General features: G+C 42.0%; 1 protein-coding gene and 1 pseudogene across 1 annotated transcript; both read right to left on the bottom strand.

Annotated features, from left to right (window-relative positions):
* Positions 1-1220: 1220 nt before the first annotated feature.
* Positions 1221-10117, bottom strand: LOC136355922 (uncharacterized; the record flags this gene model as incomplete). The annotated part of the gene is made up of 3 exons (XM_066309218.1): positions 9114-10117; positions 8304-8711; positions 1221-1548 (listed from the first exon to the last, which is right to left on the bottom strand). Coding segments are annotated over exons 1-3 (1740 nt in total), but the record flags the coding sequence as incomplete, so codon positions are not given.
* Positions 10118-15290: 5173 nt separating this feature from the next.
* On the bottom strand, positions 15291-19797 carry LOC4335032 (golgin IMH1-like; annotated as a pseudogene).
* Positions 19798-23871: the final 4074 nt, after the last annotated feature.

Genomic DNA, 23871 nt, shown 5'->3' with positions numbered 1-23871 from the left:
ATATATATGACCAAAATATATTTACATTATAGAAAATGTGTACACATGCATATAGAAACATATGTAGTCATGTATTAATTACAATCCATTATATGTCCTAGCTAGCTACGATTTCGAAGTAGTAGTCGCTGCTAGCTCAGAAGATAAGGACCGGTGAATTGTGTTTCCGTCGTAGTAGAATTCACCCTTGGGATCAAGGATTTCTTCGTTGATGAATCCCATGAGTTGTTCTTGAACCGCTGCGATAAATTCCTTGTGTGTGGTCAGGTTATCCCTCATGCGAATAAACTATATGAATGTATGAAATTGATTAGTAATTAAACAAGAAATCGTTACGTAATGAAATTTTGAATTTATTTGTACGTACATCGAGCTCTCTTGTGGTGATGATTTGGTCTGCAAGGCAGTGGCAATACTCACACACGTAGTAGCCGCACAAGTTAGTTCCCTGCTTTTGTTTTGCGCACTACAAATAAATGACAAATTAACGGCGTGAGATCTAATTAATATACAGTTGTATGTATTAATTTGAGAAATATAAATGTAGAGCATGTGTACTCACAGGAAATTTGAACTTCCGCCTAAGTCTTTCTCTCCATTTGCCGCGGACCAAATGACGGAACCGATACCAAGCCCTACATGGAGTTTAAAGCTATGATTCGTAGTAGCATTTACCATAACAAGATTTTCTTAATTAACAGAGGAACTTATGACGGTACCTGTCTATAAGTTCGAAAACCTTGTCAAACGTAGACTCTTTTTTATCCATTGAGTCATATACGTTGACGGTGCAGGCCTCCAGGTCGAAGAGTAAAAGCACCCAGTGGAATCTGCAATGTGCGTGGGATGCATTACATATGAAACACTTAGCAAGTTCGTACGGGAATGAAATTTGGTATGTAGGAAGACAGTAAAATTAAACTAACTCTGTGTTGTATGGCAACAGTATGAACGTCTTGTAATGCTGCGCCTTTAGGAGATGGACGAGATTGTCCTCTGTTTCTTGTGGATATTGGTCGAGCATTGCGACGTTTACTTTCCGAGGGTCGATGAATCCAGTATCGAAAACCCTCCGCCGTCGGGCCCTTTGAATCTCCATTCTACAACGATAAAAGGGAGTATATTATTTTCTATAGTCTACTTATATACAAGGACCTAATTAATTAAATGAGACGTATAGTAAGAAATCTAACTGAACGATATACTTACAAAATCCAGCAACTCATAATAGAGACGTCGAGGGCGTCCAGCTGGTATAGTTCGTAGATTCCCCTGAAATTGATCCAGAGAATGTCATCTCCTTGCAAGAAGTCCGTGTCCCTGATCCTCGCTCCGATCATCTCTCTACCGGTGGCGCTCATCTCCATGTACAGCTGATGGAACTTGTACATTTGTGTGGGTAGGGACTGCAGCAGCTCAGGCTTGACAAGCGGTTTACCGAGTTCGTACATGTATTTCACTTCCGCCTTTTCGATTGGTGCGACTCCTAGCAATTGATCCGTAGTTAGACCGGTGTCAGTAATAAATTGTTCTATCGTCATTTCTTTACCGGTCACCAACGGCTCGATCTCCTGGTTTGGTTGCTCTCCAAGCTGAGGGACTGGTTTGGACTTTCCAGAAGATGCTTTCTTCAGCGTTCGCTCATAGTCCGATAGCTTGATGGCCTCCTTGACAGATGCAGACATACCCCTGAAGAAGTTCCTGACATTGGGGTCTATAGGAATCTTCTTTTCTGGACTTCGAGGCTTGAATTGTCTCTTGACTTCTGATGCAACGTAAGCGTCAAGCTCCTCTTGCGTGCAATCGTACCCCGGGTCCTTGTTCTTGGCGGCGTCAACTTTCGCCTTCTTCGTTGCCCTTGTGTGGGCAGGCGGTGGAGCTGGGGGGGCCCTTGACTTTGAAGGTGCCGGAAGAGGAGCTTGCGGGGGAGTAGGTGTAGGAGCACGGGGAGGAGTCGGTGCAGGATCCTGAGGAGGAGTCGATGCTGGAGCCTGAGGTGGAGACGGTGCTGGCGGAGCATGAGGAGGAGACGGTGCAGGATCCTGAGGAGGAGATGGCGGAGCCGGAGGAGATGGTGCACGAGACGCCGCTTGTCGCCCAGGGAGGATGATGTACCGCCTGCGCCATAGAATAATGGCATGGCATGTGTCTCGTAGATGCATCTCACCGTCTCCTCCAGGGTAATCCAGCTCGAGGTCCTCGTACGTGCCTTCGACCAACTCAACTTCGACCTTCGAGTATCCTGCTGGAATCGGCCTGCAGTGGTAAGTACCTGAAGGGTCCGTTGGGATGGCCATGCCCGACGCCACCTTCATGTTGTGAGAGATTATTTATTAGTAATCAACATATATAAGCAGCAACTAGCGGAATGGCTAAATCTTACCTTTATTGATAAGTTCTTGAAAGGAATATGCAGCTCACATGGTGTCCGCTGAGTGATGTCATCAACGGGACAGGTCGATTCGTCCTGTGTTTGCATGGCGTCCATGCTCTGTGATCCTACCTGCCCCGTTGAGGCGCAGCTGCTACGGTTTCCTGACGGGCTCACCATTGCAGGAGGAATGGTCGGCTGGGGATCATGGGACCGATGTGCGGCCATACGTTCATCAACCTTCCTTGCCACCTCCTCTTGCATGTTGAGTTCGTAGCTCGATACCCGGAACTCTAGGTCTGCAATCTTCGCCTCGGTATCTCTCTTGCTCCTCATCCGACTCCTGTACGTGTGGATGTCCTCCTTGAAACCAATCTTCCAAGGAATCACCCCTTTCCCTCGTGTTCGTCCTGGATGCTCTGGAGTCTGCAGGGCGAGTGTCAGCTCGTCCCTATCTCTGTCTGGTCGGAACGTGCCCTGAGAGGAGGCTTCCACTGCATCTGTTAGTCGTCGCGCAGCCTCTCGTATCTGATCGCCGAAGACCAGTGAGCCATCAGCTGGGTTGAGCGTTCCACCGTGAGCATAGTACCAGAACTTCGATCGTTCCGGCCAATTGGCTGTTGCCGGTTCGATACCCCTCTCAATCAAGCTAGCCTCCATCTGCTCCCACTTCGGCATCGCGACGCTATAGCCTCCTGACCCCAAGTGGTGATGGTACTTCTTCTTGGCGGCATTTTCTTTGTTTCTTTCCATCATCGCCTGCCCTTGTTCACCTGTCTTATATGCAACGAACTCGTCCCAGTGATCCCTTAGCTTTGGGAATGTGTCGAAGTTCGGTGTCTGCCCCTTCAGTATATACTTCTGGTACAGATCTCCCTTGAAGCTCTGAAACTGTTCTGCCATTTTCTTCAGAGTCCACCTTTTCACTTTGTCCTCTGTACCCGCAGGAAGGGTGAATGTCTCGAGCATTGTGGTCCACAGCATCTCTTTCTCCGAATCTGGGACAAAGCTCTCATGATCTCCACGTGCCCTTGTTCTTCGCCAGTACACCGTACTGACAGGCACGTTATCCCGCACAACCCAACCGCTGTGACGTACATAGTTCTTGGCGGCTTCGGCCGGGGCACTAGGACGTCCATCTTCTTCCACTTCCGTTATGATGTGCCGACCCTCAAGCTTCTTCGCTGCACCTCGTTGCCCGCGTGCCCTCTTCTGTCCAACGAAGGGTTGACTACCACTAGCCTCCTCCTCCTGGTTCCCCTCCACATCCCTTTCCACGTGCCCCTGCTGGTTCCCCTCCGCATCCCTCTCCACGTTCCCTTCCTCGTTCAAGTACTGGTTTGGATCCTCGTTCCCCTCTTCTTCATTCCAGTACTGGCTGCTTCCCTCCGCGATTGTATCGTACAATATCTGTTCCTCATCGCGGTCAGCCATCTGTTGATACAAGAAACATCTGCTAAGTCACGAGACATTTATGTTTTAACAATCTAAGTCATGTATGCTAAGTGTAAATGTTGTACATTAGAACCCTACACAACCTTACGTGCTAAGTCTAATTACAAATCATGATATAAGCTAAGTCTAGGTGACGTATATTATACAACCCTAGCTAGTAAATAATTATATACTAAGTCTAATTACAAATAAAATAATCTTATATTAAAACTCAAATAATATTACATGCTAAGACTAAAATAGTCATGTATATGCTAAGTGTTTCGTGCGTATATGCTAAGTCTAATTAAGACTACAATAGTCAATTGCTACTTGTCGCACCAATTCCGTAGTCAATAATTACATACTAAGTCTAATTACAAATAAAGTAATCTTATATTAAAACTCAAATAATATTACATGCTAAGACTAAAATAGTCATGTATGCTAAGTGTTTCATGCGTATATGCTAAGTCTAATTAAGACTACAATAGTCAATTGCTACTTGTCGCACCACTTCCGTAGTCAATAATTACATACTAAGTCTAATTACAAATAAAGTAATCTTATATTAAAACTCAAATAATATTACATGCTAAGACTAAAATAGTCATGTATGCTAAGTGTTTCGTGCGTATATGCTAAGTCTAATTAAGACTACAATAGTCAATTGCTAGGAGTCGCACCAATTCCGTAGTCAATAATGTCATACTAAGTCTAATTTGCAATAAAATAATTTTATATTAAAACTCAAATAATATTAGAACACTACACAATCTTATATGATAAGTCTAATTACAGGTCTAATAATCTTAATTAATTGCATTACAAATATAACAATCATTTATATTATTACGTCACTTGCCTGCTCCAATTCCTTCTAGGGCTAGCTCTTCCACTCAGGCTTGACGGACGACTCCGACAACACGTCTTTTCTGCAAGATACAAAAAGATGTATTAGGATAAATGCGAAGTAACATATATATATATATATATATATATATATATATATATATATATATATATATATATATATATATATATATATATATATATATATATATATATATATATATATATTGCATTTCACGTTAACGTTCGTCCTCGTTCGTTCGCTCGTTCTCATTCACGTTCGTTCGCTTGTTCTCATTCACGTTCGTTCCCTCGTTCTCGCTTGTCTTCGTTCGATCGTTCTCGTTCTCGCTCTCGTTCGTTCGATCGTTCTCGTTCTCGTTCACGTTCTCACGGCAACGTACGTTGACGTGTTCGTTCTCGCTCTCGTTCGTTCGATCGTTCTCGTTCTCGTTCGTTAACGGCGGTGTGGCGGCATCGGGGCGGCGGTTGGCGCGGCGGCGTGGCGGCGGCGGCGGCGGCGTGGCGACGGCAGCGGCGGCGTGGCGTTGCGGCGGCGTGGCGACGGTGGCGGCGGCGTGGCGTGCCGGCGGCGGCATTGCGCGCGCGCCGGCGAAGGCGGCGGCGTGGCGTGCCGGCGGCGGCATTGCGCGCGCGGCGGCGAAGACGGCGGCGTGGCGTGCCGGCGGCGGCTTGGCGCGGCGTCGGCGTGGCGCGTCGTCGTCGTGGCGCGGCGTCTCGTGGCGGGCGGCGCGACGGAGAGAGATCGAGATCGGAGAGATCGAGATGAAGGGAGATCTGGCGGCGGCGGCTCTCACCCCAGAGAAGCGGCGGCAGCGGAGGTGGCGGAGGCGGCAGCGAGGACGACAAGCTCGAGACGACGGCGAGATACGACGGCGTCGGCGCGGGGATTTGCCCTAGGCAGTGGCGGCGAAGGAGAGAGGCCGAGAGAGATCGATCGGCTGAAAACGTCTAAGTGTTGGTGAAGAAGAAGAGGGCGCAACGGGAATATATATACCCCCGGATCTTTACTCCCGGTTGTTCTCAACAACCGGGACTAAAGATATCTTTAGTCCCGGTTGTTGACAACAACCGGGAGTAAAGAAAAGATCTTTACTCCCGGTTGTTGAGAACAACCGGGACTAAAGATATCTTTAGTCCCGGTTAGTCCCGGTTGTTCTCAACAACCGGGAGTAAAGATCTTTTCCCGCTATTTCGAAATTCTTTTTAAACCCGGTTAGGGTTAAGAACCGGGACTAAAGATTATAGCACTGCATATGATTTTTGCTTACATATGTGTTTATAAAATAGAAGTTAATGCATTAACATTATTTAAAGTACAAAGATTAATGACAATTACTTCGAAAAATTATTTTTGTCTGTAATAAATTAAGTGGATAAATCGTAATAAGCAAATATATGACTTATAATTAATAAAAATTCCAATATATATATATACTTAGCATATATATGAATGATATTATTATATTGGTAAAAACTCTAATTAAGATATGTATGTACATACTGCATGATTTAAAATTAATAAAAATTGTAATCATCATATATACTTAGCGTAGGAATTATAGTAAATTAAATGCTAAAAACTCTAATTAACATATGTAAATGCCACATGCATGATTTAAACCTTTTAAAAATTCGAATAGTCATATATAAGTAGCATATGAAAGATAGTAAATTAAATTGTGAAAAACTCTAATATATGAATGATAATTTTAAAAATATATTAAATTTAATACTTTTAAAAATTCTCCAGTCAATTATAATTAGCATATGAATGATAGTAAATTAAATGTTAAAAACTCTAATTAACATATGAAATTGCCACTTGCGTGATTTAAAACTTTTAAAAATCCTCTAGTCAATTATAATTAGCATATGAATGCTAGTAAATTAAATGTTAAAAACTCTAATTAACATACATATGAAATTGCCACCTGTGTGATTTAAAACTTTTAAAAATTGTAAGTATCACATATAACTAGCATATACATGATTTAAACTTGTTGAAACCTCTAATAATCGTGCGTAATTAACATATGCCATACATCAATTGATTTATATGGATAATCAATACATCCAAAATAGTTTACATCGTGTACACAATAATTACGGCATTACATCGGCGGTGACGGTTGACCGCACGTACTTTCTCCTCACTATTGTTCCCTCCTTGTGATCGCTGCGTGAGTAAGGGGTGTCTTCATTTGATAGGAGGATGCTAGGGTCAATCGTCACCGTGAAAGGGGGTTGCCCATCCAACTGATCGTAATCCTCGTCAGTCTTGTCCTCAACTCCGACGATTTTTCTTTTGCCTGGGAGAACCACTTGACGCTTAGGCTCATCAGGCCCTCTGCCCTTTTTTCCTTTGCTAGACATGTCTTTCACGAAAAAGACTTGCGTTACATCATTGGCAAGGACAAAAGGTTCGTCCGAGTATCCAACCTTGTTAAGGTCAACAGTTGTCATCCCACTGTCATCAATCATTACGCCTCCACCAGTCAACCTAACCCATTGGCACCGGAACAGAGGAACCTTGAGAGGACCATAGTCAAGTTCCCATATGTCCTCGATGGCACCGTAATACGTGGCAGTTGTTCCATCGTGTCCCATGGCATCGACACGAACAACGTTGTTTTGGTTCGTGCTCTTCATGTCTTGGGCTCTCGTGTAGAATGTGTACCCATTGATCTCATATCCCTGGAATGTCGCGATCGACCCAGACGGTCCCCTCGCCAGGAAGGCAAGTTGTTGGTTGATCGACTCGTTACCCATGAGATGTTGTCGTAGCCACGCGGGGAAAGTATCAATGTGATGCCGTGTAATCCATGCATCGGACTTACCGATGTTCCTAGCGCGAACTAGAGCCAAGTGCTCCTCGATGTAAGGAGCTACCAATGAAGAGTGTTGCAGAACAGTGAAATGGGCTTTACGGAATAAATTGTTGTCTACCGTCATTATTTCTTTCCTTCCGAGAGTTCCCTTTCCCCGTAGTCTCCCTTCATGGCGTGATTCAGGTACCCCGATTGGGCGAAGGTCTTCGATAAATTCTACGCAAAATTCGATGACCTCCTCTGTTCCATAACCCTTGGCGATGCTTGCCTCTGGACGAGCACGGTTACGAACATACTTCTTCAGAACGCCCATGTACCTCTCGAAAGGAAACATGTTGTGTAGGTACATAGGCCCGAGAATACGGATCTCTTTCACAAGGTGACAAAGCAGATGCGTCATTATATTGAAAAATGAAGGTGGAAATATCAACTCAAAACTGACGAGACATTGCACCACTTCATTCTGAAGGGCTTCTAATCTATCCGGATCGATGACCTTCTGCGAAATTGCGTTCATGAATGCACATAGCTTTGTTATTGTTGCCCGGACATTGTCTGGAAGGATACCCCTTATTACAACTGGTAGCAGTTGTGTCATCAACACGTGACAGTCATGAGACTTTAGGTTTGTGAACTTCTTCTCCTTCGTGCTTATTATTCGCTTGATATTCGTGGAGTATCCAGACGGTACCTTTATGCTCTCCAAGCATTCAAACATACTTTCCTTCTCTGCCTTGTTAAGAGTGTAGCTGGCTGGACTCAAGTAATGGCTTCCTTTCTCCTTTGGTTCCGGGTGAAGGTCGCCGCGTTGTTCCATATGCTTCAGATCATTACGTGCTTCCAGTGTATCTTTCGACTTTCCGTATACACCTAGGAAGCCAAGAAGGTTTACGCAAAGGTTCTTAGTGAGGTGCATCACGTCGATTGCGTGGCGTACGTCCAAGAATTCCCAATATGGTAACTCCCAAAATATAGAGTTCTTTTTCCACATCGCCGCGTGACCATCTTCGCTCTCTATATGCTGGCTTCCAGGCCCCTTTCCGAACACTACTTTAAGATCTTTAACCATAGCAAACACTGTTTTCCCGCTGCGATGTTTAGGCTTCGTACGGTGGTCGGCCTTATGTTCGAAGTGCTTGCCTTTCTTCCGTACCGGGTGGTTTGCTGCAAGGAATCGACGATGACCCATGTATACAACTTTCCTACAGTGCTTAAGATACGTACTTTCTGTTTCATCCATACAGTGAGTGCAAGCCTTGTACCCCTTGTTGGACTGTCCGGATAGGTTGCTAAGTGCAGGCCAATCGTTGATGGTTACGAACAGCAGCGCTCGTAGGTTAAACTCCTCCTGTTTGTCCTCGTCCCACACGGGGACACCTTCCTTCTTCCACAACTGTTTAAGATCTTCGACCAGTGGTCTTAGGTACACGTCGATGTCGTTACCAGGTTGCTTGGGGCCTTGAATAATAATCGGCATCATTATGTACTTCCTCTTCATGCATAGCCAGGGGGGGAGGTTGTAGATACACATCGTAACGGGCCAAGTGCTATGGCCGCTGCTCATCTCTCCAAAAGGATTCATGCCATCCGTACTCAAACCAAACCGTATGTTTCGTGCGTCCTTTCCAAATTCTTTAAATTTTCTGTCGATGTTTCGCCACTGCGAACCATCGGCGGGGTGTCTCAGCATCCCGTCCTGTTGACGCTCTTCAGCGTGCCATCGCAACATTCTAGCATTCCCCTTGTTCCTGAACAAACGCCTTAGCCGTGGTATTATAGGGAAATACCACATCACCTTAGCAGGAATTCTCTTCTTTGTTAGCTGCCCGTCAACTTCTCCTGGATCGTCCCGTCTAATCTTGTATCGTAGTGCTTTGCAAACAGGGCATGCTTCTAGGTTCTCATACTCCTCACCGCGATATAGGATACAATCGTTCGGACATGCGTGAATCTTATGAACTTCTAGTCCTAACGGGCAGACTATCTTCTTAGCCTCGTACGTTGTCTCGGGCAATTTGTTTCCCTCCGGAAGAATGTTCTTGACGAGTTTCAATAAATCGCCAAATGCCTTGTCACTAACCCCATTTTTTGCCTTCCATTGCAACAACTCCAGAGTGGTATCCAACATTTTGTGCCCCTGCTCGCAACCTGGGTACAACGAAGTTCTGTGGTCCTCCAACATCTTGTCCAATTTATGGGCCTCCTTTTCACTTTCGCAGTCCTCCCTGGCGTCCTGCAACATCTGACCAAGATCATCCGCAACGTCGTTACCATCAGCAGCTATTTCCTCCTCGCCCATTTGATTTGCTTCAAATCCAACATACTGAGCAAAGTCCGGAATATTGTCGTCTTCCACTTCATCTTCTTCCATTTCAACACCTTGCTCTCCGTGGGATGTCCAACAATTATAGCTTGGCATGAACCCCGACTCAAACAAGTGGAAATGAATAGTCCTGGATGCAGAATACTCCTTCTGATTCTTACACTTATTGCATGGACAACAAATAAAACCCCTTTGCCTGTTAGCTTCGGCCACTCTCAAAAAATAGTGCACGCCGTCAATAAACTCTTTGGACCGCCGGTCAGCGTACATCCATTGCCGATCCATCTACATAAGTCAAAAAAAACCGTACACAAATAATTATTCTTACAATAATGACAGTCATACAATAATTATAAGATATCTTTATTCATACAAAAATCATAAAATATTACACCAAATAATTCTTAAAAACTATTTGTAAAGTTTTAAACTAATTTTAATGTGTTTTACTTCTTTTAATTTTCATTTTAGTTTGTTTTCTAGAGTTTTCCTTCTCAACTATTTTATAAAACCTTGTTTAGCAAATGAACTAAATTTCTATATATTCTTTCTTCCCCACACACATTTTCTCTCTCATCAACTTACAACTAAATTTTGGAGACAAAAAAAGTGTGCAAAACATAGGTGCAAATGTAGTATGACAAAAAAAAACATTGGAGGATGAAGTTACAAACCTTTTAGGCACCTCCGATTTGTATGTAATCACCAAAATAAATTCAATAGAAATTTTGGCATGACCTCCCCTCTTTTTTGAAGAAATTTTGAAGCTTGCTCGGGCAGCTGGAGGAGGAAGAAGACATATATATAGGGGTGGGACTTTAGTCCCGGTTGGTGTTACCAACCGGGGCTAAAGATCCCCGAGATCTATAGTCCCGGTTGGTATTACCAACCGGGACTGAAGTTACGATCTTTAATCCCGGTTGGTGTTACCAACCGGGACTAAAGATCCGGGGGGGCCTGACATGACCTAACAGCATTCGAACCGGGACTAAAGATGATCTTTAGTCCCGGTTGGTAACACAAACCGGGACTAAAGATCAAATATGCCCGTTACCCTTTTGAACCGGGACTAAAGATCATCTTTAGCCCCGGTTTTTATTGCATCCGGGACTATTGTAGAAATCGGCCGACCGACGAAAGATGGTTTCTCCACCAGTGCTTGCGTGTGCCGATGAAATGTTTGACTTGAGGTGAATACATTTGTTTATATATATAGGGAAGAGTTAGAGGAGAGAAGGGCGGAAGGCATCAATTGCCGGTGAAGAAGAGGATGGAGTGTTGGTGAGGTAGAGAAAAGAAGCAGTGGAGGGAAGGCATAAAATACCCATGAAGAAGAGGAAGGATGAGGCACTAGTGAAGTAAAGTCGGGATGGGGTGGTTGAACCAGTCCTGGCTATCTTATCCCTGAGTGTATTCTCGTCAGAGGACATGAGCATTTCTGTTTGGGAAATCTCCGTATGATGCCCCTAGTTACCTGCCTTGTGTCTCCTATGCTGTATCCCATGAATGACATCTCACAAGCGCTGGAATGGATGAAAAGATCATTTGCGATGGTTACCCCTATTATCTTTCCATTTGTTCTCTATGGCCTCGGACAGTTGGACTATCCTTGAACGTTTCGTTCGGAAAATTGATGTTAATGGCTGCATTCTGAACCTTTTTTTATGAAAACTCCACGTATTAATACGCATTCGGTTGTAGAAAACGATATGCTCGTCAACTCTAGCAGCGTAGGCCGACTAATTTTCAGAGGAATCTTTCTTATTGACTACATAAGAAGAGATGTCATCAACAAATTAGCCACAAGATGAATGCCACCAAAACACTTCAGTCATTGGATCATCATCCATTAATTAATCCATGTGTCAGAACAAAATATGCGGATCAGTTAGTAAAAAATATGGGAGTAGCAATACAACACAACATTTAGCAGTTGTACTTTCAAACGTAACTATAGTATAATTAAAAGTGTAATTATAATATATCTAGACTTTAATTACATTATAACTTATATGCAACTTAGAATGGAATCAGAAAAAAAAATCAAACTCGCGGGTTTGAACCCCCGTGGCGCACGTTGCATGAAATTTTGTTCAGTCCCTCACACGAATCTCAATGGAATCCGATATGGTCTACTAGATGAAAGTTTTGGAAGAAAAGAAACTACTGTCAACTGTTTTTTTTTCAAATCCAAAAACTATTTCTTTTGTGCAGTATCTTAAGAAAAAAGCTTCTTGAAGATCTCTCTATTGCAGTTGTTTGTCCTACTACTATAGCTACCAATAGGTCTCAATACTGCACACTCCATTGTTATGCAGTTGGATTGTTGTTTTCTCTATTTACTATTTATTCCACTCCATGACGATTTGATCTTCGCCAGCATGGGCCACGATCAGGTGGAGCTCGGTTTCATGGCTGGCCGCTGCAACGACGGTACCATGGCAGTGTCCAACAGAAGCAGTGGAGACGATTCCGACAGTCCCAATGACTTCCGGAGGAGGCGACACAGCTCTCGGAAGAGGCCGATGCCACGTGGCTTCCAGGCGATGCCGCAAGCTGCATGGTTGGGATAAAGTAGCTCAGTTTGTTAGGAAGTCTAATGGGATAGGATTAGATTAGGTAGTCCTCTATCCTTGTAAGGATGGTCCCTTTCTAGGTTAAGATAGGCATTAGATTAAGATTTATCTTAGTGCCTACTGACCCTACCTTCTCGGCGCATGTCGCATGGTTTTGGTTCAGGGTTAGTCCTGTTACTTTCTCTATTATAATCCAATCTATTCCTCTTCGTCTATTTCACTTGCACGACACTTACCTCATTCAATCTTGCCACTAATGAAAACTTAAGCCGCGTTCGGAAGCCTGGCTTCCTAACCCAGTGATGTGCGTATGGAAAACGGAGCGGTCCATTAGCACGTAATTAATTAAAGTATTTGTGAATTTTTTTTCAAAAATGGATCAATATGATTTTTTAAGCAACTTTTGTATAGAAACTTTTTCCAAAAAACACACCATTTAACAGTTTGAAAAGCGTGCGCGTGGAAAACAAAGAGAAGAGGATGGGAACTGGTAGTGCCGAACACAGCCGTACTCCTTATTGTGCACACCTAAACATATTTGCAAGATCGTTGGAACATTTGCATCAATCAAAGAATCGATGCATTTTTTTTTCTTTTCCTGATACCATAGAATCATATTTAGATGTTCGCTGACTACTTTAATTTTACCTTGAAGAGGTCTCTACGGATGGAACCTACAAATCATGGCTATTCATTTTTTCCGTTCTTCTTTTGAACTTTTAATCAACGTGAATCATGTCAAAGGGTATGCTTGAAACACCATTTGCAAGCACAGTTAGGACACAATTCAGTAATAATTCTGAAGTTTGTTTTTTGTGAACTATACAGACGCTGATTAGGGATCGAACTTAATTGGCGAAGCGACGAGGTTGCCATTCATCCGGATCAGCACCTGAATTATTCTTTGAGTGCATATATGAATGTTTTTATCGTCGATCAGACTTGATTCTCAAGCCATCATCTAATGGTTGCATGCGGGCAGGCTAAGGCAAGGAAGAGTGTACGCAGCGACGACTAATGCCCGATCATTAATGGATTGTTTAATTAAGCACAATAATTATGAGAGCAGTGTCTACAGAGCACATAAAAAGCAAAGCTTTCTTTCGGATCAAGCTTGCTATAGGCTGATATATAGTGATATCGCCTTCATGATCCTTGGTCGCTGAGGGCTTTATGGAGAAAAGGATATTAACTACTAATATCAATGTCCCACAGTTGAGTCCGATTCATCTGTGGTCGATTTCCTCATCTGTAATCTACATATGTACCGTTGAATTATGTTAGTCATGCATGTTGTATGTGCCTAATTCAATATATCCTTGATTTTGTTTTATTTTGATTGAAATAATAAATCATGCTGCTAATATTTTACCTATTGAATATCTGTTTTAACATAACTCATAAGTGATTAAGTGCATTGTTCAAGCAATCAGGTCGATTAACAGCATAAACCTCATGCTCATTATAATTGGGTTAATTATTTGATTTTAATCTTGAAACAAAAAATATATATTGATATATATTTTTTTCAAATAAAACCTAACAACTAATAACTACTTTCTAGATGTGCTGTCCATATATCCATATGCATATTGTATACAGTTGTGGCTTATTGTTGATGTTCATGTCGTTGGAGTTTTGTAAGTATAATTGCGACAGCATATTATATTGAGGATTCGTCTTAAACAGAACATGCCATAGGAGATATCAAGTACTATCCAGGATTTGTTTTTCAAAAAATCAGAAGTAATATATATAGAGTTGTATCTATTTGTACTTTATCAATTTAATTTCAAAATTCCAAAGTGATAATTTCAAATTGTAACTTTTTTCACCCTAATCCCTTATAATTCTTAAATAATTTTGAGTTGATAAATATGGAGTACCAATATTGGATTCTCAATTTAGGTCCCTATTAAATTAATTATAAAATTCATAATTAGCAAGTTGTAAAAGACATGAACTGATTTTATTCTAAGCCGCTATCAATAACCAACATATTTAACAAAAACATATTTTAGATATAATAATAGTAGTAATAACCAATTGTTTTAGGCCTAAATTATGTCTCGGCGGAATGGAGTAATTACATTACTAATGGACATTTTAGTCATAATTTAATAAAAAAATTGTTAGTGAAAAAGTTTACTACTGACCAGATGACAATGTGATCCAGTAGTAAAAAATAATTGTAAAAACATTACCATCAGATGATGCATGACAACATCTAAAAAAAATTACATGTCAGTAAAAACATTATTACCTAATGACAACTATGTGATTTCAATTAAAATACATATTAGTAATTTCTTTATCATATAATTAGGTTGTACATTTTACTAAAGCGTGGGACCTAGAAATGCGAGGCAGGAGGTGGCAAAGATTGAAATTATGGGGATAGGAATGTCATACATATGGGCAGACCTAGGCCTCAAGCCACCCATGCCATGGCCCGAGCCCCGAGGCGTAGGAATTGAAGCTCACTACGTCCAACAAACTTTCACCATATAATGGTGGTCTTGGCCCAAATATGGCATGGGCTGGCTTAGGCCTCAAGGAAAACCTAGGTCCACCCCTGGCATACGTAAAATTTGCACATGAGTAAATTTTTTATGGGTAGAGTAATTTTCTTCTGTAAAACAAAGAATAATATGCTAAATAAAATTGAAACATGCATAAGAATGGCAAGTGGACTCTGGCTATACTACTCTGTAGAATCAAGCCCATTAGGGCCATTGCTAAAAGGAGCAACACTTTGTTGAGTAATAATTGTTAAGGTGGCCAGTTTACCAAAGTGCTAACAGTGTAGAGACATCACGAAATGTATCTGACTAATCAATTGAACATTAGCATTATAGCATATCACATATAACAAAGGAAGTGAAAGTTTTATTTCATTGCATAGTATTAACTGATCACCATTACATTATTAATGCAACACATTCCCAACCTAATTATTTGGAGCCGCATGGTGATAAGCATGATAAAATGCTGCCCTTATTCTTCTCCTGTGCCTCAGCAACTGCGAGATGCAGCAGCTCATTGTCCTTGCTGAGGACATCAATCTCACTTTTCTTTTCCTCCAATGCCGCCTTCAGTTTCCTAGTCTCTTCATCCTTTTCAGCCTTATAATTCTCAAGTTCCTCAAATTTTGACTTCAGCCTTATAATTCTCAAGTTCCTCAAATTTTGACTTCAGCTTACATGCTTCAACTTTCTCAACATCTAATGCTTTCTGGACTGAATTCTTCTCGTCACTCAGGAGCGAATGCTTAGCATCAAGTTCATTATAGGATGCTTGTAGTTGTGATAAAGAAACATGGATCTTCACCAACTCAGCCCTCAGCCTATCAGCCTCTGCATTCTTGTTGCGCCCTACTTCCTCAGAAGCTTCCTTGCTGACCTGGATTTCCTCAATCTTCCTCTTGAGGTCCCCCATTTCCCTGATGAATTTTGCCTTCTCGGCATCAAATGACTTCACAGCTATCCCATTTGCCTCTACCAATGCACCAAGTTCCATCTTGAGCCTTTTAACCTCCAATTCAGACATGCTATGTTTCTACTCTACTGTTAATATCTCCAACCGAAGCTTATCCTTTTCACCCTCCACCAAATCCTTCTTGACCTGGATTTCCTCCATCTTCCTCTTAACATCCTCCAATTCCTTCATTATTTTTGCTTTCTCAGCGTCGAATGCCTTTGTAGTCGCCTCCTTTGCCTCCACCAATGCACCCAATTCCATCTTGAGATTGTTAGCCTCTACTTCTAATATGCTTTGTTTCTGTTGTGCAGTCAAAACATCCAACCGAAGTTTATCATTTTCTCCCTCCACTAAATCCTTGTTGGTTTGGATTTCCTCCACCTTCCTCCTAAGATCCTCCAATTCCTTTAGGATTTCTGCCTTCTCAACCTCAAACGCCTTTGTAGTGGTCTCCTTTGCCTCCTGTAGTGCTCCCAGCTCCTTCTTGAGGCTAGTAACCTCTAGTTCAAATTGACCATGTTTCTGCTTCATAGTTAAAATCTCTTACCGAAGCTCATCATTCTCACTCTCCACCAAAACCTTGCTATCCTGAATTTCCGTAACTTTCCTCTTAAGATTGTCTGATTCTTTCATGATGTCTTCCTTCTCAGCAGCAAATGCCTTTGCAGCTGCCTCCTTCGCCTCCACCACTGCTCCCATTACCTGCTTAAGATACTTAATCTCTGCTTCAGACTGGCTGTATTTCTCCTCTGCTGACAAAAGCTCCTACCGAAGCTTACCATTTTCACTTTCCACTAGATCCTTATTTGTTTTGATTTCCTCCAACTTTGTCTTAAGATCCTCTAGATCCTTTGTGATTTCTTCATTTTGAGTGTCAAATGCTTTTGCAGCTGCTTCCTTCGCTTCTGTCAATCCACCCAATTCCATCTTAAGCCTCTCAATCTCTGCTTCACATATGTTTAGTTTCTGCTCTGCAATCAAAGCTTCTGACCGAAGCTTATCATTTTCACTCTCAATCATATCCATGTTGCCCTGGATTTCCTCTATCCTACTCTTAAGATCCACAGATTCCATCATCATTTTTGCTTTCTCATCATCAAATGCCTTTGCAGCTACCTCTTTTACCTCCGCCAATGCATCTAATTCCTTCTGGAGCTTCTCAATCTCTACTGCATCTAATTTGTCCTCTGCCGTCAAAACCTCCAACCGGAGCTTATCATTTTCACCCTTCAAGCTCCTCTCCACCTCTTCCTTCTCGCTTGAGATGGCCTGAACCGCCACCTTCGTCTCCTCCAATTGCTGCTCCAGTTTACCCTTCTCGCCAAGCAGCCGGGTATTTTTGTGCTCCAACTCCCACACTCTGTCCCCAAGTGTGGAGACTTGGTGTGATAGGGTCCTCACCTTGTCATTTGTGAAGATCTCTGCGCATATGTTTTAGAGGGGCATTAGAATCGAATAGATCATATATATTTATACTATCATCATAAATAACTACTGGTAATAAAACTAATAAATCAACCGTTGAGGCCATTTGTACTGGCTAATACTGCTAGTAGAATCTATCAATATAACTATACCTATACTAATTTGATACTTTTTGCGAGCTCCATATTAACCAGAAATGTCTAGTCATTGGTTACGTGGATCGTATCATCATGATGGTAAGTCTAATCATACCGGTGTCTATAGATGTTGTAAGAATCTTTTCCACAGAAATTAAATAATCATGTGCAGAACATAATTCAAAGGTATTTGTGTTTACTGCATGTAAGAATATAAGTATATAACCATACGCAATATTTGGGTTGAACGCTCATATACGGCCATACCCATATGAATATTCGGAATTGCTATTGAAAGCACCTAAGCAACCATGCCGTGGTGTCATGTTCACATTTGCATATAATCTCAGACGTTCACCCATGATGGACGAAGCACGCAATTATATTTTTCTCTTGTGAATATCTCCATTTACAAATTTTCCCTTTTATATAGCTTGATTGCATGCCATTTTACTTTTAAAAATTCAGTAGCATTTTTAGCTGCAGTGTAGTAAGAGAAAGAGCAAGGAGTTTCTTTTAATATACTAATGTCACTGTAGGAGTACGTGGTATACCGGAATTAGTCAAGCACGAGCACATGCAAAGATGGTACTCCCTCCGGTTACATATTTATTTATCGACGTTTTGGACAAGGTTTTGAACAAGCTTAAAATCAAACTTTTATAACTTTGACTATCAATAACTTTAAAACTATTTAGTTTAAAAGAATTAAAACATCATATATATATTTATTTATTTATTTTACAAAGTACTACAATAAAGTAAACTTTTTTTAATTTATTGTATATATTATAATAGAAAACAAAGTGAAATATATATTTTGGAGAATGTGTCATTGTCCAATATGTTAAGAATTATGAAACCGGAGAGAGTAGGTTATTAATTAATTACTCGGGCACATGTAGGCAGAGTTGTTTTTCCTGGTATCATTTGCTAAAAGGTATGGGGTTAGAGAATAATTGAATCGCAGATTAGCAACATACACAAATTACCACAATAATCTTATAATAGAACTTTATTAAAATAAAGGTTGAGGCAATACAATCTTCATCTAATTAATTTGTTGGATCCCACCTCATTAGAAATATAATATTTTTTCATAAAATTTAATGGTAGAAATGCAATTATTATAAGATGGAGGGAGTATATTCTTTTAAAAAAAATTTAGGCCTATGCGAAATTCTAGCATTAATTAGGAAAATTTCTAACATTAATTAGGACAAAGGAAAAATAATATGGCCTTCCACTGGCTATGAGGTAGAATTAGAATGATATAGAAAAAAATAATACATGCTAACTGAAATTCCGAAGAAAATAAACACGCGATATCAGCTAAATCAGATTAAAATAAAACAAAAATCCATGTTAGTCAATTTTGAAGAAATACAAGATTCAAAATATAATACCACGAATACTACTCTGTACCTGTCAATTTGAACTTAAGCATCATTAAATATATTTAGTATAGCTTTGATACTTGTTAATTTTAAATTTCCTTATTATTAATTTTTTAATTATTAATTTCCTAATTTCTTAATAATGTCAGTTAAGACTTCAATACAATAACAAATAGGTAATGACTAATTATAAATTTCTGAATTATTAAATCATAAGAAAAATCATAATTGAAACTTCAAACAGAGTACAGCCCAGTACTTATTAATACCAGTCACAGAATTGTGACATCATGGAAAAACTATACTTGAGATTCTAGGCTAAATACAAGTACAACTCCATAGTTGTTACATACAGAATTCAGAATAACAAAATGATTCAAAAGCTATAAACAAGACACCAAACTACACTCAGTACATAATTGTTAGTCATAAATCTCTGAATTAAGCCAAGACAAACTAAACTGAGAGTACCATATGAATAAAAATCAGTACTTACTCATTCCAAAAATTAAACAATTAAATTAAGAAAATAGATAGCTATGGATGGAATATTGCAACAGATTCTATATAATTTTGTATCACTAATTTTTATTTATGTTGAACGACAAATAAAATTTATTAACCTTTCCACAGAAAATAAATTTTGTTAACCAAATAGATCCGACACAAAATTAAAATCATATGATTTGTATAATGGTAGTAAATAGATCGTGCAACGTATTTGTTGGCAACCTTCCGAGATCACCATAAAAGTAATGCGAGGAGCTAGTGGAGAGAGATATGACCACCACACAGCGCAGAAGGAAAAAAAGATGTTGTCTTTGCCCACCCGCAAACCACGGTGCGCTCAACGACGACATGGTCGGTCGCTGTTGTCACAAAGGTGCAGGTGGAAGACGCCTCGCTGTCTTGCTGTGCATCCGCCGAAGGATGCAGAATGTTTTCCTTCCTCTGCAGAAGTTGCATCTCGTGAAAATATATACAAGAGAAGGAGAACTAGAGGATGAAGTATCCATGACTCCCTTGAAGAAGAGGGAAGAATCAAGGGAGAGAAGAGAAGGAGTGTGGGTTCAGCAAAGGGATGGAGTGTCGATGGGGAAGAGTGATGAGTGAATATACGTTTTGTTTTGTACAAAGAAAATTAAACAAGAACAGAGGAGTGCTAGTAATAATTCAACAAAGGAGAAAAATCACCAGCAAAAAAAAACAATATATGCAGAAGGAAGAAAGAAACAAATCAATTCTCAATGGAAAAAATTAAATCAGCAGAGATATATCGATCGTTCATCAATGACTGCAATCGCATGGCATCAAATGTTTTGCTATTTTGATGCTGGCACATTTTTTTTCTTTTCTTTTATTTTATTTTGTAAACATTCCGCGACACAGCTCGATCGCATTATTCTTATTGCTTCGATTGCAAGAATTCAAAGCCATAATGATTATATTCCACCCAAGGTATTGTACTAGCTAAGTAGCTAGTACCTCCCTTTCTTTTAAAGAAAGGCAAAATGGAAATCCTTGCATCTATCAATCTTTTTGGATATCCTATATATGTATATGTATAAAGTTCATCTCCAGTGGATGCAATTAAAGCTATTTTCCTTTGTTTTCATTGCACCACATCAAGTCAATAAATTTTATCTATTAGATCAAAATTTAGCGCTTTAGATTGCTCCAAAGTACCTTGCTTTTATTCCCTCAATTCAATTATCTCTATTCAACCCATATGACATGTTAACATTCTATTTCAAAAAAGAAGACTAAAAAGACTATTGGTTCGTATTGTTAGAATAACTATCGAATATACTAGATCTATTTGGTTACGGATGGATTTAGAGTTGTAATAGGTGGTAGGGGTATAGTTAGAGTCGCACTCTATAACCCAAAAATCTTTCTTAAATAGAGAGGGGGGCATCACAATATAACCATGTAGGTTACAATGTACGTAGGATAAACATGCAGGGAGATGATGACTGCGAGGCCATGTACCCGTAGCAGCTAAGGTGCTATATTTATTGGGGAGGAACGCCCATAACCAGAGCTCCTAGGATTAGGTTTTGGCTAACCTCGTTAACAAATATCGTGTGTTTCTATATCGTCATCTGGCATGTCTTGGGTGATGAATACATGAAGCTATTAAGAAGGTTAGTTGTTGTTCCGCTATATCAACTAACTTTTATAACAAGTGATATCAGAGCCAAAGGTTTCATCCTCAGATCAAGAAGACATGCGAAGGAGGAAAATTGAGGTGGGGTCGTGCATTGACAGGAAATCACAAGTCATGGCAATGAGATTGATGGTGACAACAAGGAAGTTTCGGGGTCGACGACCTCACCTATGATTAGACCTGCTACGATGGAACGTGGCCGAAAGACGAGGCCGAGCGTGGCTGAAAACAACCAGAGAGATCGGAGTGATAGATCCATGGATGGCATGCTCGACGCCCATGGTGATCGCGGATCTATGGTGACAAGGAGACTGTAGCGGCAGGGCACAACCGACGAGCGTGGCACCATGTGGCGTACGTGCAGGGCTATTGAAGATGGGGTCATGAATGGTGAACATAAGGGTATTCACGGTGCGTCCCACATATTTGAGGAGCCTGAGGGTGCCATGTAGGGTAAGGCTACGGGTCCAAAATCTGGGTTCCTCACTGTGCAAGTGACTTTAGGAGTGGCTTCAATTTTATATTTCAGCCCCTAACATTTTATTTTCAGTTCTCGTATTTTTTTTAATTTATCTGTAGGTCCAAATTTTACACTTAACACCCTAAAATCTAGAAAAAAAATATAAGACTTCCCTCACCCTCTCTCTCTCGTATCCTCTCGGCCTCTCCCTCTCCTCTCCTCACGCTAGAGATCCGGCTCTCGTATCTTCCCCAGCGCCTCTCTTCTCACGCCGGCCGCCCTGCTCTCGTCTCCTCCCTCGGCACGCGGTGGATTAAGCGAGCTACAGTAAATTGAGCTCCTCCGGCCGACGAATCGAGGTCGCACTAGTCCTCGCCGTCCCCATCTCTTCTCCTCTGCAGGCCACCATGGCGCTCGGCTCCCTAGCAGCGTAGAACGAGGTGGGCGGGGCAAGGCGGCGCTGCTCTCCCTCCCCATCTCCGCCGCTCCTCCTCCCCCTGGCAGATGGGTTGAGACAGCCGCCATCGAGCTGTTGCTGCTGCACGGGTGGTTGACAACAACGAGCAGCGGCTTGTATAGAGCGAGACGACGGCCTCGGCGGCTTAGAGTAGGGGACAATGATGATCTCGGCGGCGGCTCCCCTCTCCTCCTTCCAAGGCCGGCGCCCCTTCTTCCCTGGCCGGTGCGTCGACGAGCTCGCCGGCGTGAGGACTACAAGAGGGACGGTGCGGATCTTGGTGGCATGGAGCAGGACGACGCAGATCTGGCGGTGGGCCTCGGCGGCGGAGGACTCCGAGGTGGGACTTGGTGGCGGCACGGTGGAGTGGCCTCGCCGCCGGCCAGCCTACCGCCACTAGCTCCACCTTCCGTTGTCTCTTCTCCAGTAGGCGGCGAGGCTTTCTCCTCCCTTCACCGGCCCTCATCTCCTCCTCCGTCCATCGGCGATTTAGGAGCCTAATCTCCACAATGTGGTAGCGCGCTCGTGCTCATCCATCCTCGTGCCACGCGTCCTCGATCCGAGTGAAGAACCCATGGCTCATTTTGGCTGCGTGTACTCCATTTGGTCACGACCAAAGCGAACGTGGAGGCGAATCTCTTACGTGGAAGGTCGAATGCGAACGACACGTAGACGCACTGTGAATGCCTAAGGGCTGTGACCCTGATGGGTGAGGAGGCATGGATGATATTTATGGATGCATGTCATACGCGTATGTATGGTGCGAGCGCCCTACCGAGCAGAGGCACAGAGAAAAACGGAGGATGACCAAATTGCATGTATGGACCTGCTTCAGTCTTGGAGATCCTCGTGCATGAAAGATATGTGAATTAACATGCATTCACATGTGGCTATCGAGCATGCACCGTGGGGCAGCGGTACTGATTGTGCAGGTGTAACTTTAAATGTGTTAGTATATGTGTCATAGGCTGTTTTGGAAAAGGACCACCACGAGCAGAGCGATGTGCTTGTTGGAAATTTCACTCAGTGGATGATAGAAACACACACACTGCACAAGGACAAGAAGAGCTTGCACACACAAAAACTACTCGATGCGGCACACCAGCACCTGCACTTGCACTTGTATTCACCTCACACACTAATCACACCTCTGATTACATGGTTTAAATAAACACACGCACACATGCACAGGTTCAGCCGGCCGCACGACTCGGCCCAACTCTCCCGTGCCCACTAATCACCTTTTCTACATGCAAAGCACATCTCCCTACATGCAGATCACCACTAACCACTACATGCATGAGTTATCTGATCCACTCTTCTAGCCATGAACCATTCACTTAACTTGGCCACAACTCCAAGCTAACGTGTGCATGCAAGACTGATCAAACTAACTAACACATGCATCGGCTGATTTGCTGCTAAGCACTCGCCACAAATTGACCAAGCACCTGGTCACACAAACACTCACATCATGGCTGCCTCCCTTGGCCACTAAGCCATGTGTTGAGATAAAGAGCACGTACACAGCTAGCACAAACTAATCCTATACACGACTGACTCACACAAATATGCAAAATAACAAGATTAATTCTAACAGTGCTGAATAAATCGAGTTAGACTACAGCGATGCGGAGGAGAATGGAATGCGGACGGCGGAGTCCTGTGCGGGCTTGGGTTCATATTCATGTCGGACTTCAGTTGGGTGCCCAGGGAGGTATCCAGGGAGGAAGCTAGACCAACGCAGTAGCAGTGGCAACGATTTCCAAGGAAGCACATATTACTTGGTAAGATGACTGTGATGATAGAAGAGAAGGTGGAGCATTGTTATACGTGAAGTCTAGGGGAAGAAGTGACAACGATAGCAGATTTCCAAAGATGGTTCAAAATCAGCACTGTTATTGCGACTTGTAAGATGCATGATTTGGTTCATGATC

The sequence above is a fragment of the Oryza sativa genome, chromosome 4, assembly GCF_034140825.1.
Source record: "Oryza sativa Japonica Group chromosome 4, ASM3414082v1".
NCBI lineage: Eukaryota > Viridiplantae > Streptophyta > Magnoliopsida > Poales > Poaceae > Oryza > Oryza sativa.
Note: the sequence above shows the minus strand (reverse complement) of the source record. Positions and strands in the feature narration are given on the sequence as shown.